We start from the raw sequence: 13,550 nt of genomic DNA, 5'->3' as shown, positions 1-13,550 counted from the left end.
GGTACCATACCTGTAGCCTTTTTTCCACTTTCGCTATGAGCCAAGTCCAGTCTGCAATCCTGTATCCGAGAGGTTTTAATCTAAAACCCAGGTACTTTATACCTTCCGTCAGGTTCAAAGAGTTGAAAGGGAAGCATTGTACTGCAAAAGTGAATTCATGTTGTGTACAATCGACTGTGGTAATCGTGGACTTGCTATCATTGATCCTCATACCTGTAGCATGCTGGAAGAGAAGGATTAAGTTCTGAAGAGTAGTGGTATCCCCAATGCTGCCATTTAAGAATATCAAAATGTCATCAACAAATAACAGATGAGTGAGATAAAAATTATCCGCAATTTTAATGCCGGTCAGTAGATTCCTATCTCGAGCAGATGTAATAATCCTACTTAATCCTTCCATAATAAGCAAGAAAAGCAGGGGTGAGAGCGGACATCCCTGTCTGAGTCCCCTCTCTGAAGTGAAGAAAGAAGTAGCTTCACCATTGAGAAGCACACTATAGGACACATCTGTAATGCAGCTCATTGTCCATTTGATATATTCGAAGGGAAAACCAAGATGAGTTAGCAGCAGTCTTATATAGAGCCAGTTAGTTCTGTCAAAGGCCTTGGATAGATCCACTTTTAGAATCATTCCTTTCTGTTTTTTGATCTGCATGGAGTGCATGAGCTCTTGTGCTGTGGCAATAGCTTCATGTATCTGTCTGTGGTGAAGGAAGGCGAATTGCTCTGAAGATATGTGCTGAGAGAGTATAGGCTTGAGGCGGTTGGCAATAATCTTGGCAATGATCTTGTAAAGGCAGTTACAAAGGGAAATGGGGCGGAAGTCATCGAAGGAGACAGGATCGTTCGATTTAGGGATAAGAGCAATGAAAGTGGATTTGATGGCTGAGGATATTCTGCCCCTCCTTCTGCTGTTCTCTACAATCTTTAGAAGGTCGTTCCCCAAGATTTCAAAGAAAGCGATGTAAAACTCAATGGTCCACCCATCTGGGCCTGGGCTTTTATCTTTTTTAAACCATTTTAGAGTTGCCTCCAATTCCTCCATAGTCACTTCCTTCAGTAGATCATCCGAGTCTTCTTGAGGTACAAACCTAGGGAAATGCTCAGCCACCCTCATGATCTCCATGATATTTATATCTCTAGGAGCTTTGTAAATACCCCTGAAGTGCTATGTTGCTAATCTGGCTAGATTCTTCTGGGATGATACAGGATTTCCTCGCTCATCCCGTAGTTCCCAAATAGTATTGATGGATTTGCGCCCATTGGAAAATTTATGATAAAATTTTGTGTTATCATCCCCCTCTGTGAGCCAAATTGCCCTGCTCCTTAGCCTCCAACTTTCTTCTCTTTCCTTCAGGATATGTGAGCGCTTCGCAATAAGAGAGGAGTATTGTTCTTTGCTCTCAGGGGTGGGGAAGGTCCCAATTGATGAGTCCTCGAAAGCAGCAATGACTCTTTCGGCCTCCTTCAGTGTATTGTCATCACGAATACGCTTCTTATGTGCCCAGTTTTTAGATATCTGCTTAAGTTCAGATAATTTTCTAACGAAGCCCTCTGAGTGATCCTCATTTTCCCTGATATGGTTGTTCTGCCAATAGTTAGTTACCAACTGTATGTAAGAAGGGTCCTTTAACCAAGAGGCATTAAATTTAAAGGGGCTCTTGATTTTATGATTAATGTCCACCGCTTCTAAATAAATTGGACGATGGTCCGATATGCCTCCCGTTCCAACCCATTGACATATTCGAGGGAGTCCGTTGAGAAGTGTCTCCTTAATGAGGAATCTGTCAAGTCTTCTGGCCAAGCTTTGTTCTCCACTGCGGTTGTTAGTCCAGGTATACTGTATTCTGGCAGATGGAATATCCACCCACTGGTGTTCCTCCAGTAGATTGGATAAAGTATCTGATAAGGAGTCTACCTGCGCCAAGTGCCCCCATGATTCACAGAATCCCAGTGAAAAATTTAAATCGCCTCCAAGAATAATGTTATCTGCCTGAAGTAATTCCGATTCCAGTAAGGTTCTCCAATAATTGGCTCTGTCAGCACAAGGGCCATAGACATTGATGATGCGAATATCCATATCAACGGAGTAAGCAAATATGTCTAGACCAATGAATCCTTTGCCTCCCCAAATGTTCCGGATCTCCATTGCTCTGTTACTAATCCCAATGGCCAAACCTCCGGATCTCCCGGACGCATCCAGTGCATGAAAGGTCCAATTGGGTAGCCAGGAGTTGAGAGTATGGATAAGAGGTTCGGCCAAGCAGAGGGATTCTTGAAGAAAATAATATCCGGCTGTGATGAGATTAGCAATCCCCTGAGCGCTAGTTTTTTGGCCAAACTAGCAAACCCACGGCAATTATAGGATATAATCTTCATGAAGGGTGAGAGAGGGGGTCGTTCTTCGCTCTAAGGGCCCTGAAAATAGTTTGTTGTCGCCCGAGGGCAACTTCTTCGTCAGCAGTATGTCTAGCTTTGGTAATGCGAGAGGGTCGGCCACGAGAGTTCTTGTGAGTAATAGGGGCGACCTCAGAGTCAAGTCCAACGGCATCAAATCCTTTATCCTTCGATCGGGATCGGAGGGAATATCGGGGGGATACCGGGGAGGAAGGAATGGAGAGGGATGCGAGGGAAGATGATATCAGAGATGGCTGGCAAGGGGAAGTCACCGGAGAAGGGAGCGGGAGGGAGCAAATGAGAGAAGGATGAGGGGGTGTGTCCCGGGGATAATGATAAGCCACAGGTGTCGAAAGTGCAGAAATAGGAGATGTGCTTATAATGTGATGAGATGTAATGCCAACAGATATGCAAGAAACAGGAGGCAAAGGAGAGGGGGATGAATTTAACATACCCGTCGTCGCGTTGCCCTCCTGTTCAGTCGCTGAGCGTACTGGAGCTGGTGATGAAGGATGGGGAGCAGTGGATACTATAGCAGCATCTGCTATACCTGGAGTGCTTCGGGGGTCTCCATCATCATGTGCATGAGCTTGCTCCTTTTGATTCTTCTCCGTAGTCTGCCTGGGGGAGTGGTCTAGGGGGTGCTCGGATTCTCCATCTTGTACATTTCCCTTTGCTTTCTGAAGGAGTGGACAATCCCGGTAAAGGTGTCCCACTTTGTGACATCTACGGCAGCGATACGGGATGCCCTCATAGTCAATAATTTGTTTGCGTGCCGTGTCTCTCCATTGTATGGTAATGAACTCTTGTAGTCCTCCCCTGGTGTCCAGATTAATAAGAATCCGGGCATATGCCATCATGCCTGTTTGCTGGTAGGATTTGTCGTAGTCCATGTAGGTGCCAATTGCATTGCCAATCCTCCTGAAGATATCTTCTGACCAGTATTGTAGAGGTAGTCCTGGGAGTCGAATCCAAACGGGCCCGATGCCAATCTGCTCTGTCTCGGGGTCGAATAAGGGAGTCCATCGCTTGAGGAGCACCGGGGCATGTTCAAAGTGCCAGTAAGAGGACAAGACCCAATTGGTATGATCAGCACGAGCGAACCTCAATGCGAACCATCCCCTCACGAAGGTTTGCACGAAGGGGATGTCCACCAAATGATGACCCCAAACTTCAGCTGCCCAGGTCTTCAAACGTGCTACCGAGTAGTTCCGACCTCTGATGCGCCCAACCAGTACTCGATCAGCAAATTCCATTATCTCACCCCACTGGATGTCCTCCTCAAGCCTGAGAAAGATGTCGTCCGCCTTTGATTTGAAACACCTGTATTTCTTTTTAGGGCCCTGTGTGGGAGGTAGGATATGTGGGCGGCCCAGGGGAGGGGCAGTAACATTCGGCGGTGAAGGAATCTGGTACAAGGAGGAGGGGTCACCGATGCCGGATACAGGGGGGGACCAGAGAGCGGGGGTACGGTGGTGAAGCTTCCCGACGAAGGACCGAGTGACCCAGAGAGACCGGCCGAGACAGTGGGCAGTGTAGGGGTTATTAACGGCCGGGTAATGGAACCAGATGCCGATGGATCTAAACCAGGGTTAGGGTTCAAGCAGCCAGAAACGAAACCGAGGGTTGCCGGAGAGTGAGGGGGTGTAGAGAGCACAGGCTAAGTAGGTGGTACATCCGGGAGGACCACAGGATATGACCTTGACTGTTCGCCAAGCGAAAACAGAGAGAAGTTTTCGGAGAGGCCCGAACTGAACATACCTTCTGATGTGGAGAAGGATGAGCGCCAGATGGATACCCCCTCCAGCGGGTCTTCTGAATAATCGACAGCTTCTAGGTCCTCCATTTCACCAGCTGCATCTCGAAACAGCGGACACCTCAGAAAGTAGTGAAACCCGGAGAAAATGACGGATCTCAGGATAACGGACCGAGCTGGGCAGGTAGTAAACCGTCACGGGGTGTCAACCGGAAGGCGCGGCACTATATCCCTTCCTTCTTAATAGTCAACCAGCGCGAAACGATGAAGGTGCTTATGGAGGTTAGAGGTGAACGACAGCTGTGCAGTGCGGGTAACGGAGGTCCGATGCGGTTTAGTAGCTGCAGAGGGTTTCAGAAACCCTAACCCAAACCCTCGCGCGTTTTCTCCCGTCCTGTCTCCATGGTCGCCCCTTTTCTCTTCAGTTCGATGTGAAATTTATAGAAATATAAATAATATTATTAAGAACCAATATAGATCCATCTTAACTCTTGATCTATCAAACATTCAAAGGAATCAAATTTTTTGAGGTATAAACTTCAAGTTTTGCACTCAAACAAGGTTTGCATCTTGAGAGATTTGATCCCTCTTAGTAGATCGTGAGTTAAGATGGATCTATCTTGGTTAATTAATTTCAAGTTCTTTTTTCTAATTCAATTCAATTTCATTTAATTATAATTAATTTAAAAATGTTATATATTCTTATTTGAAAATATTATTTATATTTGTTTGAGAAAATGAAAAATATTTCATAATTTGAATATTTTAATAATGATTATTTGAATTTATTATTATTATTATGGTGAATTTAGATTATATTGCTTCAACATTTCATGATATACTTGCAACGAGCCTAGATCCATCTTTACCCTAGATCTATCAAACCCCTAGAGGGATCAAATCTCTCGAGGTGGGATAAAATCTCTCGAGGTGCAAACCTCTTTGTTGAGTGCAAAACTTGAGGAAAGGTTTGCACCTCAAGAGATTTGATCCCTCTTGGCACTTGCTAGATCGAAAGTTGAGATGGATCTAGGTTGGTTTCAGTCGTGTGTGGTCATACGTCATACAAAATTTGTTGAACATCTAATTATGTTGATCATTTTCAATGTGCTAAATATGTTTAAGATTAATTTGGTCAATTTAATTTTAAATTTGCTTAGTTGCCTCAAATTATTGAGATGAGAGAGATTATTAGTAACTTGAATGATGGAAAATGATGAAATAAAAATTTTGAGTGCAAAGTGACAACGTAACAATAGATAGATAGATAGATATGAAGAGAAAGTGCTTATTTTTGGGGGGTGAGATAGAGAGATAAAGGAGGAGAGACAATGGGAGATAGAGATATAGATGGAGGGGGGAGATATGTGCTCACACTGAAATCAATGCACTTTATTAATCTAATTACTTCGAAATTAATGTACATCATACATCCAGTTGCATCAAATTAGAAATAAACATCTACACTAAAAGCAATGCATCTAATGCAAACAATCAAATAGGATTAGGAATCGACATCTACACTAAAATCAATGCATCTAGTGCAAGCAATCAAATAGGATTTGAAATCAATATCTACACTGAAACCAATGCGAGCAATCAAATAGGAGTAGAAACTAACATCTACACTGAAATCAATGCATCCAGTGTAAGGTATTAAATAGGATTATAAATCGACATCTACACTGAAATCAATGCATATAATGCAAGCGATCAAATAGAATTATAAATCAACAACTACACTGAAATCAATACATCTATTTTAGTGAAAAACCAAAATATTCATGACTTTCTATATCTAACTTCTATGTCTATATTTGTCTTTGTGTGTCTATTCTTCTTCCCTCTCTCTCCACCTTCCATTCTATGTCTATCTCCCTCCCTCTCTCTCCCCCTCCCTCTCTCCCTCGTCTCTCTCCCCACTGTGGAGCACTGGAAAGGTATGTTTTTGACAAACGATTTAGTGACTTTTCAGTAACAATTGTAACCCTTTATGCATAATGAACTTAAAGAAATAAAGCATTCTAGTAGAATGTGTGAGAATTAGTATGGAAAGCTTAATCGCTAATAATTGTTATTTTTCCATGCAAGAAAGGGTGGAAACGAAGGGCTGCCGTTTGAAAGGAAAAGACAAAGGAAGAATAACTGCTGTCCCTTTGGAAGGGAACCGGATGCGAACGAGATCAAACAGATCAAAGCAGAACGACCCAGGAAAGAAAGAAGGATTATCAATTCAGCGGAACAGGGAAAGGAAAGTCAAGGATTAATGGCTTGGCGAATCCCTCAGGATCTTTGATCTTGAGGGATCACTGTTTTCCTTATTTTTGCTACCTAGATACCTCCGCCGTTACTTTTATAAAAATGAACAGCATCGTTAAGAAAAGGGACTTCTTTTTCATATATGAAAATTTAAGTTTCAGATTGAACTTTGATCATCGAGTCTCACTAAGACTTGGTTTGCTGTATATTTGTTGATGCATTAATATAAAAGACTTGGTGTTTATTTCATCTCTGCGTCTGGAGTAATCTAAGGCGGTGTACCATTGGAAGCTCAGGGCCCGGCTCCGAAGGACACTTGCTTTTGTATCAATATAATTTGGTTTCTGTGTGGTTTGTTTATCTTTATAGTTCGGTAATCTGACATATTTCTTATATGCTATTCCATGCTCTGTTACGATTGATTCATTAATGGTTTCTTCAAGAGATTTATGTAGTGACTCTGTATTGTATGAGTGAATCTTTTCAGAGTTAATCACATGTTATTAATCTAAGCCAACTATTTCTGTTACAAAGCCTTCATATTGAATATTGTTGTATTGGATTCATTCGAAATCTCAATTATTGGAATCCGGAAGTAATGTTATTCTATTTTGGAAACATATTCTCTTTAATCATCAGATTGCTATACTAGTGTGGTGTGTGAGTATATGGTTGATGCTTGCTGTTCCATAACTTATCAGTAAAGTACATTCCATCCGATTTGCCTTAAGAAAGAGGATTGTTATTTCATCAAAGGGTGTGAGTTTGATTCATTAGAGCAAGTTGGTTTTGACTCGCGAGACTTAGTTCATTTGATTGCTGTTCCATTTACTGCCGTTCCATTTTAGAGTTGTTGTTCCATTTCCGATTTGCCGTTCCATTTTACTTCCAGCCGTTTCATTTACTTGCATTTGTTGTTTTGGTGTGAGAGAAGGCCCACGGCTGTAGTGAGCCGCAGCAATCGCTGCCTAACTCCCAGATCTATGGTCCATGCTCTACTTTTCTTTCCATCAGTTTCTAGAGGGATGGGTTATCGCTTCCGCACCCTTGACTGATAAACTGCCCTGTGTGATTCCTTTCTTTTAAAAGCAAATTAGTCATAGTTTAGCATCCGTTTACTCTTGTATTTTCTGAACGCTGTACTACTAAGCATTACTCTGACGAATAGCCTCGGATTGAGTTACTCTTTGCAATAACAAAGCGTTCCCGGATTGACTTATTAATGTAGGATAACTAGAGGTGAAAAAGACCCTTGTTACAGCTCTACATTTTGGCGCCGTTGCCGGGGAAAGAGTATAGCCATTTGTCTTCTACAGAGTAGTGTACGAATCTGCTAGGGGAGAGTTGGATTTTAAAAACGGAAGGTAAGAACCTGCGTACGGAGCATGTAAAAGCCCTGCTCCACCGTCCGCTTTCCTGGCAGAATTTTGGGTTGAATAGGATCTAGTAGTTTATAGAGTGCATGACTAAGCAGAAAAAGCCAGAAAAGAATATCAAACCTCCATTCAAACCCGAAAAAGCCAAAGGGCCGGTGACCCTTGGACGAACGACCTTCATAGACGAAATCTATAAGAAAACTGAATCTCAGCCATCAGTAGGTCTCAGAAAAACTAATTCCAAACGGCCTACTGGCTCCCTTCAGGCCACAGGATCACCATCTGTAGCCTTCGCTGAGGTGCATAGTCAGACTGATGAACAGGACTTTCAAGAAGTTGAAAATTCTATTCCAGAACGACTGCAGGAAGGGAATCTAAGCAATCTTTGTGAAGGAGAAGGGGAAACAGGGGAAGTTGAGGAGCCAAGATCTCCTCCTAGGATAATTCAGCCATTAAATAGCCCAGATAAAGGAAGCGCTGCAAAAATCATTGTTGAAGGGATACAATCTCCTCAAGCAACACGGACTCTCGTTATTCCAGACAAAGGAAGTGCTATTAAAACAATCCCTAGTAAGGTCGTTCCTTCTCCGCCTAAGAATACCCTCTTAGAAATCCCGAAAGGTTACTGGCACATATTCGATCCCATGGCACAGAATCAGCCAAACACTCAAACTTCTACATTGCAATATCCTATAGTGGATTCCGCAGCAAATGCTCCTATGAAAGCAATTCCCCTTCAACACATTCCTACATTTCACGGACTTACATCAGAGGACCCCGATGCATTCTTATTTGAATTTGATGTATTATGCAGGGGATATGATTACACCACTGACCCCCAGAAATTAAAATTGTTCCCCTCCACTTTGAAAGGAGCGGCTCTAAGATGGTTTATGGGTTTAGGTGGTGGAGTTATAAATAACTGGGAGCAGATGAAAGAATCTTTCCTAAAGAAATATCAAGATTACTGTAGGTCTAGAGAACTGAAAGATGAAATATTCCAAATGATAGCTAGACCAAATGAAACATTAGAAGAATATGTAGAACGTTTTCAGTATAATCTACAAAGATCTCCATATGCATCACTACCTCTGCCCGATAATGTGTTAAAAACTGCATTGATCAGAGGCATGAAAGAATAGTGGATTGAAACATTAAATATCATGGGAAAAGGGGATATTTATCAAGAGAATTTTGCTGACATCATTGATTTATGCATTAGGAGTTCGAGAGGCTGCACAAGGATAAAACCAGCAGAATATGATCGATTTGTCAGAGATAACAAAATATCAACAGAAGGAGTAACACGTGTAGAACTTGGAAATTTATTAGAAAATTTTAAAACTGATATTCTGGGGACAATAACTACACAACTTGATATTGTGCAGGCTAAACAGAAGCAGATGGAGGCAGAACAGAATTTGGCAATCTTCTGCCCCCGATGTAGAAGAAAACATAGCCACAAGGAATGTCCACTGGATGCAGTTCAAACATGTGCTATTTGTACAAAAGATCACCTTACTGAGAGCTGCCCCTCACTTCCTGGATTGAAGGCAGTATATAAGGAAGCAGAAGAAGAGCCAGAATCAGCATACTTCGTTAACCAGTGTCGCCAATGGCAACCAAGGCAATCTGGTATGTTTTCAGATCCAACTTCTTCTTTCCAGCCTCCGCAGTATAATGCACAACAATATAGTATGTGGCAAAACCAATCTCAACCTCCATTTTCAAATTGGTCACCTCCGCCGTTTCCTTCTCCAAATCCATGGATGAATCAGACAAACCAATGTGGTTGGCCGAATTTTCCTTACACCCCACCATATTGGCAGAACAACCCATATCCTCCACAATGGACTCCCTCTACTTCACAAGGTTCACCCTGGCAGACAAATTGGCCAAGATCGACATATCAGCCAACAGGAACTATTCCGCTCCCTCAACCGACTCTGCCAGCTTTGCAACAAAATCCCTAGTCTAATCTGAGACCGCAACCCTCCAGCCCAGCAGGTCCTCCCGATGGACCTCCAGAGGAAGACATACCTGAGAATTCACATGCAGAAAACCAAGGAGAAGAAAACCCACCCGATCATGAGGAAGAAATAAGGGACACCAACCGGGAACAATCTGTTCCTGAGGCACCAGAAGAAATTCTAGACAGAGTAGGGGCAGATTTAAGGGCCAGTTGTAAACCCTCTGCTGAGGCAAGGGAAATTAAGAAATTAAGGAAGAAACAGCAGAGGCTGCTGAACACTATAGCCCGGCTCCGACAACAAATTCGGATTCTGAAAGCCAGTCTGAGGATACGAAGGACCACAAGGAAAAGAAAGAGGACCACTGCAGCAAAATCCCGTAGAACAAGAAGACGAAGGACTTATAGTCGCCCTGTTGGTCGAAACCCGGCTGGAAGACCTGCTGTTGTTCCGATTGTCACAGAAGAACAGACTGCTATTCCAAATGACGCTGAGGAACAAACTGCTGTTCCAATTGGCACTGAAGAACAGACTGTTGTTCCAAATGATGTTGAGGAACAGACTGCTGCTCCAAATGACGCTGAGGAACAGACTGTTGTTCCAATTGATAATGAAGAACAGACTGCAATTCCAATTGGGGCAGAGGGACAGGATGATGTTCCATTAACAGAGGAACCACAACAACCTTTCATTCGTGTTAAGAAAGAAAAGGAGAATAAGGAGATCCAAACAAAGGCACCACCCTCGGGGGTGATCCGGGTTCTGAACTCCAAACAGTATAACAAAAAGGTTCAGGTAAAACTCCCGGCCTCTATGGCCCTATGGAAAAAGGATCCAAAAACACGAACCTTGCACAAGATGATGAAGCAAGCTCAGCAAGAAGCTGAACAGTTGAAGGAACAAACAGTCCCCCGGGAGAAATATGAAGAGTTGCAACAGCAACTTCGGGATATTAGTCAGTCCGAGAGCCAGGCCTTCGAAGGCTGGCAAAAGGAGCAGGAAAAGGTTGTAAAGGTAACTCGTCGATTAGATATTGTTGTTAGGCAGATGGACACTGTGTGTTCTTTGTATAATGACGTTCTGGCCTGTAGGGCCCCTGCTAAAAACTATGCTTTATTTTTGCTTGAACGATATTTACGATTAAAGATAAAAGCTGTCAGGGCAGGTGCCCCTATACAAATCAATACTTTTAATGATTTCATAGATTGTTGCAAGCATTATGGAATTAAGGTTCAAAGATTATTATGTGAATTTTACTTGCATAACCTCGTGCTAGACCAGGAAACTGATTTAAATCCTGGCCCTTTTGTTGGGGACATACAATTGCAAGCCTTTGTTTCATTCGGGGTTAATCAGCTAAAATGGCTCAGGGCTTATAACACTTTTCAGAGACAAGAAAATAGCCTAGACTTGTGGGTAAGAGCCGAGCCTAGAGACCCAGTGTTGTTATGGAGAGCACATAGGAACCTTATGAGGACCCCGGGGGTTATGGAGACATTAGGACCCATGCACGAGGACCTAATCCGACAAAATCTGGAATATTTTCTGACTATTAAAGACCTCGCCATCGATGCTGCAAAATTCCGATACCAGACTTCAAACCCAAACATCCAGCTCAGGGAACCATTCAGATATGAAAATTTTGAGCTAGCTGCTAGCCGATTGAACCTTTATGGCGAGCGTATTTTGCAAGCAGGGCCATCCTGGTTAGGGTATCGATTTCGTAGTCCAATCATTTGGCACCCTGCACCCGAATATCAGGCCTTGTATGAAATGCCTGAAGGTCAAACAAATCAGTTTTTTGATGATTTAGTTGCTCATCACGATTGTAGGCCTCCACACGAGATTCCCTCTCCGACCTATTCTCTTACCACTTTTCATGTCAACTATAATGTTTTCATGAGGGCATGAAACAGGGTAAGCAGGGGGGTGTGTGGAGCACTGGAAAGGTATGTTTTTGACAAACGATTTAGTGACTTTTCAATAACAATTGTAACCCTTTCTGCATAATGAACTTAAAGAAATAAAGCATTCTAGTAGAATGTGTGAGAATTAGTATGGAAAGCTTAATCGCTGATAATTGTTATTTTTCCATGCAGGAAAGGGTGGAAACGAAGGGCTGTCGTTTGAAAGGAAAAGACAAAGGAAGAATAACTGTTGTCCCTTTGGAAGGGATCCGGATGCGAACGAGATCAAACAGATCAAAGCAGAACGACCCAGGAAAGAAAGAAGGATTATCAATTCGGCGGAACAGGGAAAGGAAAGTCGAGGATTAACGGCTTGGCGAATCCCTCAGGATCTTTGATCCTGAGGGATCGCTGTTTTGCTTATTTTTGCTACCTAGATACCTCCGCCGTTACTTTTATAAAAAGGAACAGTATCGTTAAGAAAAGGGACTTCTTTTTCATGTATGAAAATTTAAGTTTCAGATTGAACTTTGATCATCGAGTCTCACTAAGACTTGGTTTGCTGTATATCTGTTGATGCATTAATATAAAAGACTTGGTGTTTATTTCATCTCTGCGTCTGGAGTAATCTAAGGCGGTGTACCATTGGAAGCTTAGGGCCCGGCTCCGAAGGACACTTGCTTTTGTATCAATATAATTTTGTTTCTGTGTGGTTTGTTTATCTTTATAGTTCGGTAATCTGACATATTTCTTATATGCTATTCCATGCTCTGTTACGATTGATTCATTAATGGTTTCTTTAAGAGATTTATGTAGTGACTCTGTATTGTATGAGTGAATCTTTTCAGAGTTAATCACATGTTATTAATCTAAGCCAACTGTTTCTGTTACAGAGCCTTCATATTGAATATTGTTGTATTGGATTCATTCGAAATCTCAATTATTGGAATCTGGAAGTAATGTTATTCTATTTTGGAAACATATTCTCTTTAATCATCAGATTGCTATACTAGTGTGGTGTGTGAGTATATGGTTGATGCTTGCTGTTCCATAACTTATCAGTAAAGTACATTCCATCCGATTTGCCTTAAGAAAGAGGATTGTTATTTCATCAAAGGGTGTGAGTTTGATTCATTAGAGCAAGTTGGTTTTGACTCGCGAGACTTAGTTCATTTGATTGTTGTTCCATTTACTGCCGTTCCATTTTAGAGTTGCTGTTCCATTTCCGATTTGCCGTTCCATTTTACTTCCAGCCGTTTCATTTACTTGCATTTGTTGTTTTGGTGTGAGAGAAGGCCCACGGCTGTAGTGAGCCGCAGCAATCGCTGCCTAACTCCCATATCTATGGTCCATGCTCTACTTTTCTTTCCATCAGTTTCTAGAGGGATGGGTTATCGCTTCCGCACCCTTGACTGATAAACTGCCCTGTGTGATTCCTTTCTTTTAAAAGCGAATTAGTCATAGTTTAGCATCCGTTTACTCTTGTATTTTCTGAACGTTGTACTACTAAGCATTACTCTGACGAATAGCCTCGGATTGAGTTACTCTTTGCAATAACAAAGCGTTCCCGGATTGACTTATTAGTGTAGGATAAATAGAGGTGAAAAAGACCCTTGTTACAGCTCTACACCCGCCTCTCCCTCCCTTTCTTTATCTTTCTCTTCTTCCCTCTCTCTCCCTGCCATCTATATCTATACCTCCCTCCATCTCTCCTTATTTGTCTCTCTACCTTAGCCCCCTAAACACATCTCTCTCTCTCTCTCTCTCACTTATCTATCCATATCTATATATCTTCCTCCCTCCCTCTCTTATGCCCTCCCCCCCCTCCATCTATATCTCAATCTCCCCTTGTCTCTCCTTCTCACCCCCAAAATATACACACTAT

The 13,550-nt window shown here is 42.4% G+C and overlaps 1 protein-coding gene across 1 annotated transcript; it reads right to left on the bottom strand.

The window, feature by feature from the left end:
* Positions 1–1,168: 1,168 nt before the first annotated feature.
* LOC149172909 (uncharacterized) lies at positions 1,169–2,149 on the bottom strand. Its single transcript, XM_089426507.1, has one exon. It carries the CDS (start codon positions 2,147–2,149, stop codon positions 1,169–1,171), a length of 981 nt encoding a protein of 326 aa, XP_089282633.1.
* Positions 2,150–13,550: the final 11,401 nt, after the last annotated feature.

Source organism: Pinus tabuliformis, chromosome 4_2, assembly GCF_031772625.1.
Source record: "Pinus tabuliformis cultivar Carrire ecotype Pingquan chromosome 4_2, CPIR1, whole genome shotgun sequence".
Taxonomy (NCBI): domain Eukaryota; kingdom Viridiplantae; phylum Streptophyta; class Pinopsida; order Pinales; family Pinaceae; genus Pinus; species Pinus tabuliformis.
Note: the sequence above shows the minus strand (reverse complement) of the source record. Positions and strands in the feature narration are given on the sequence as shown.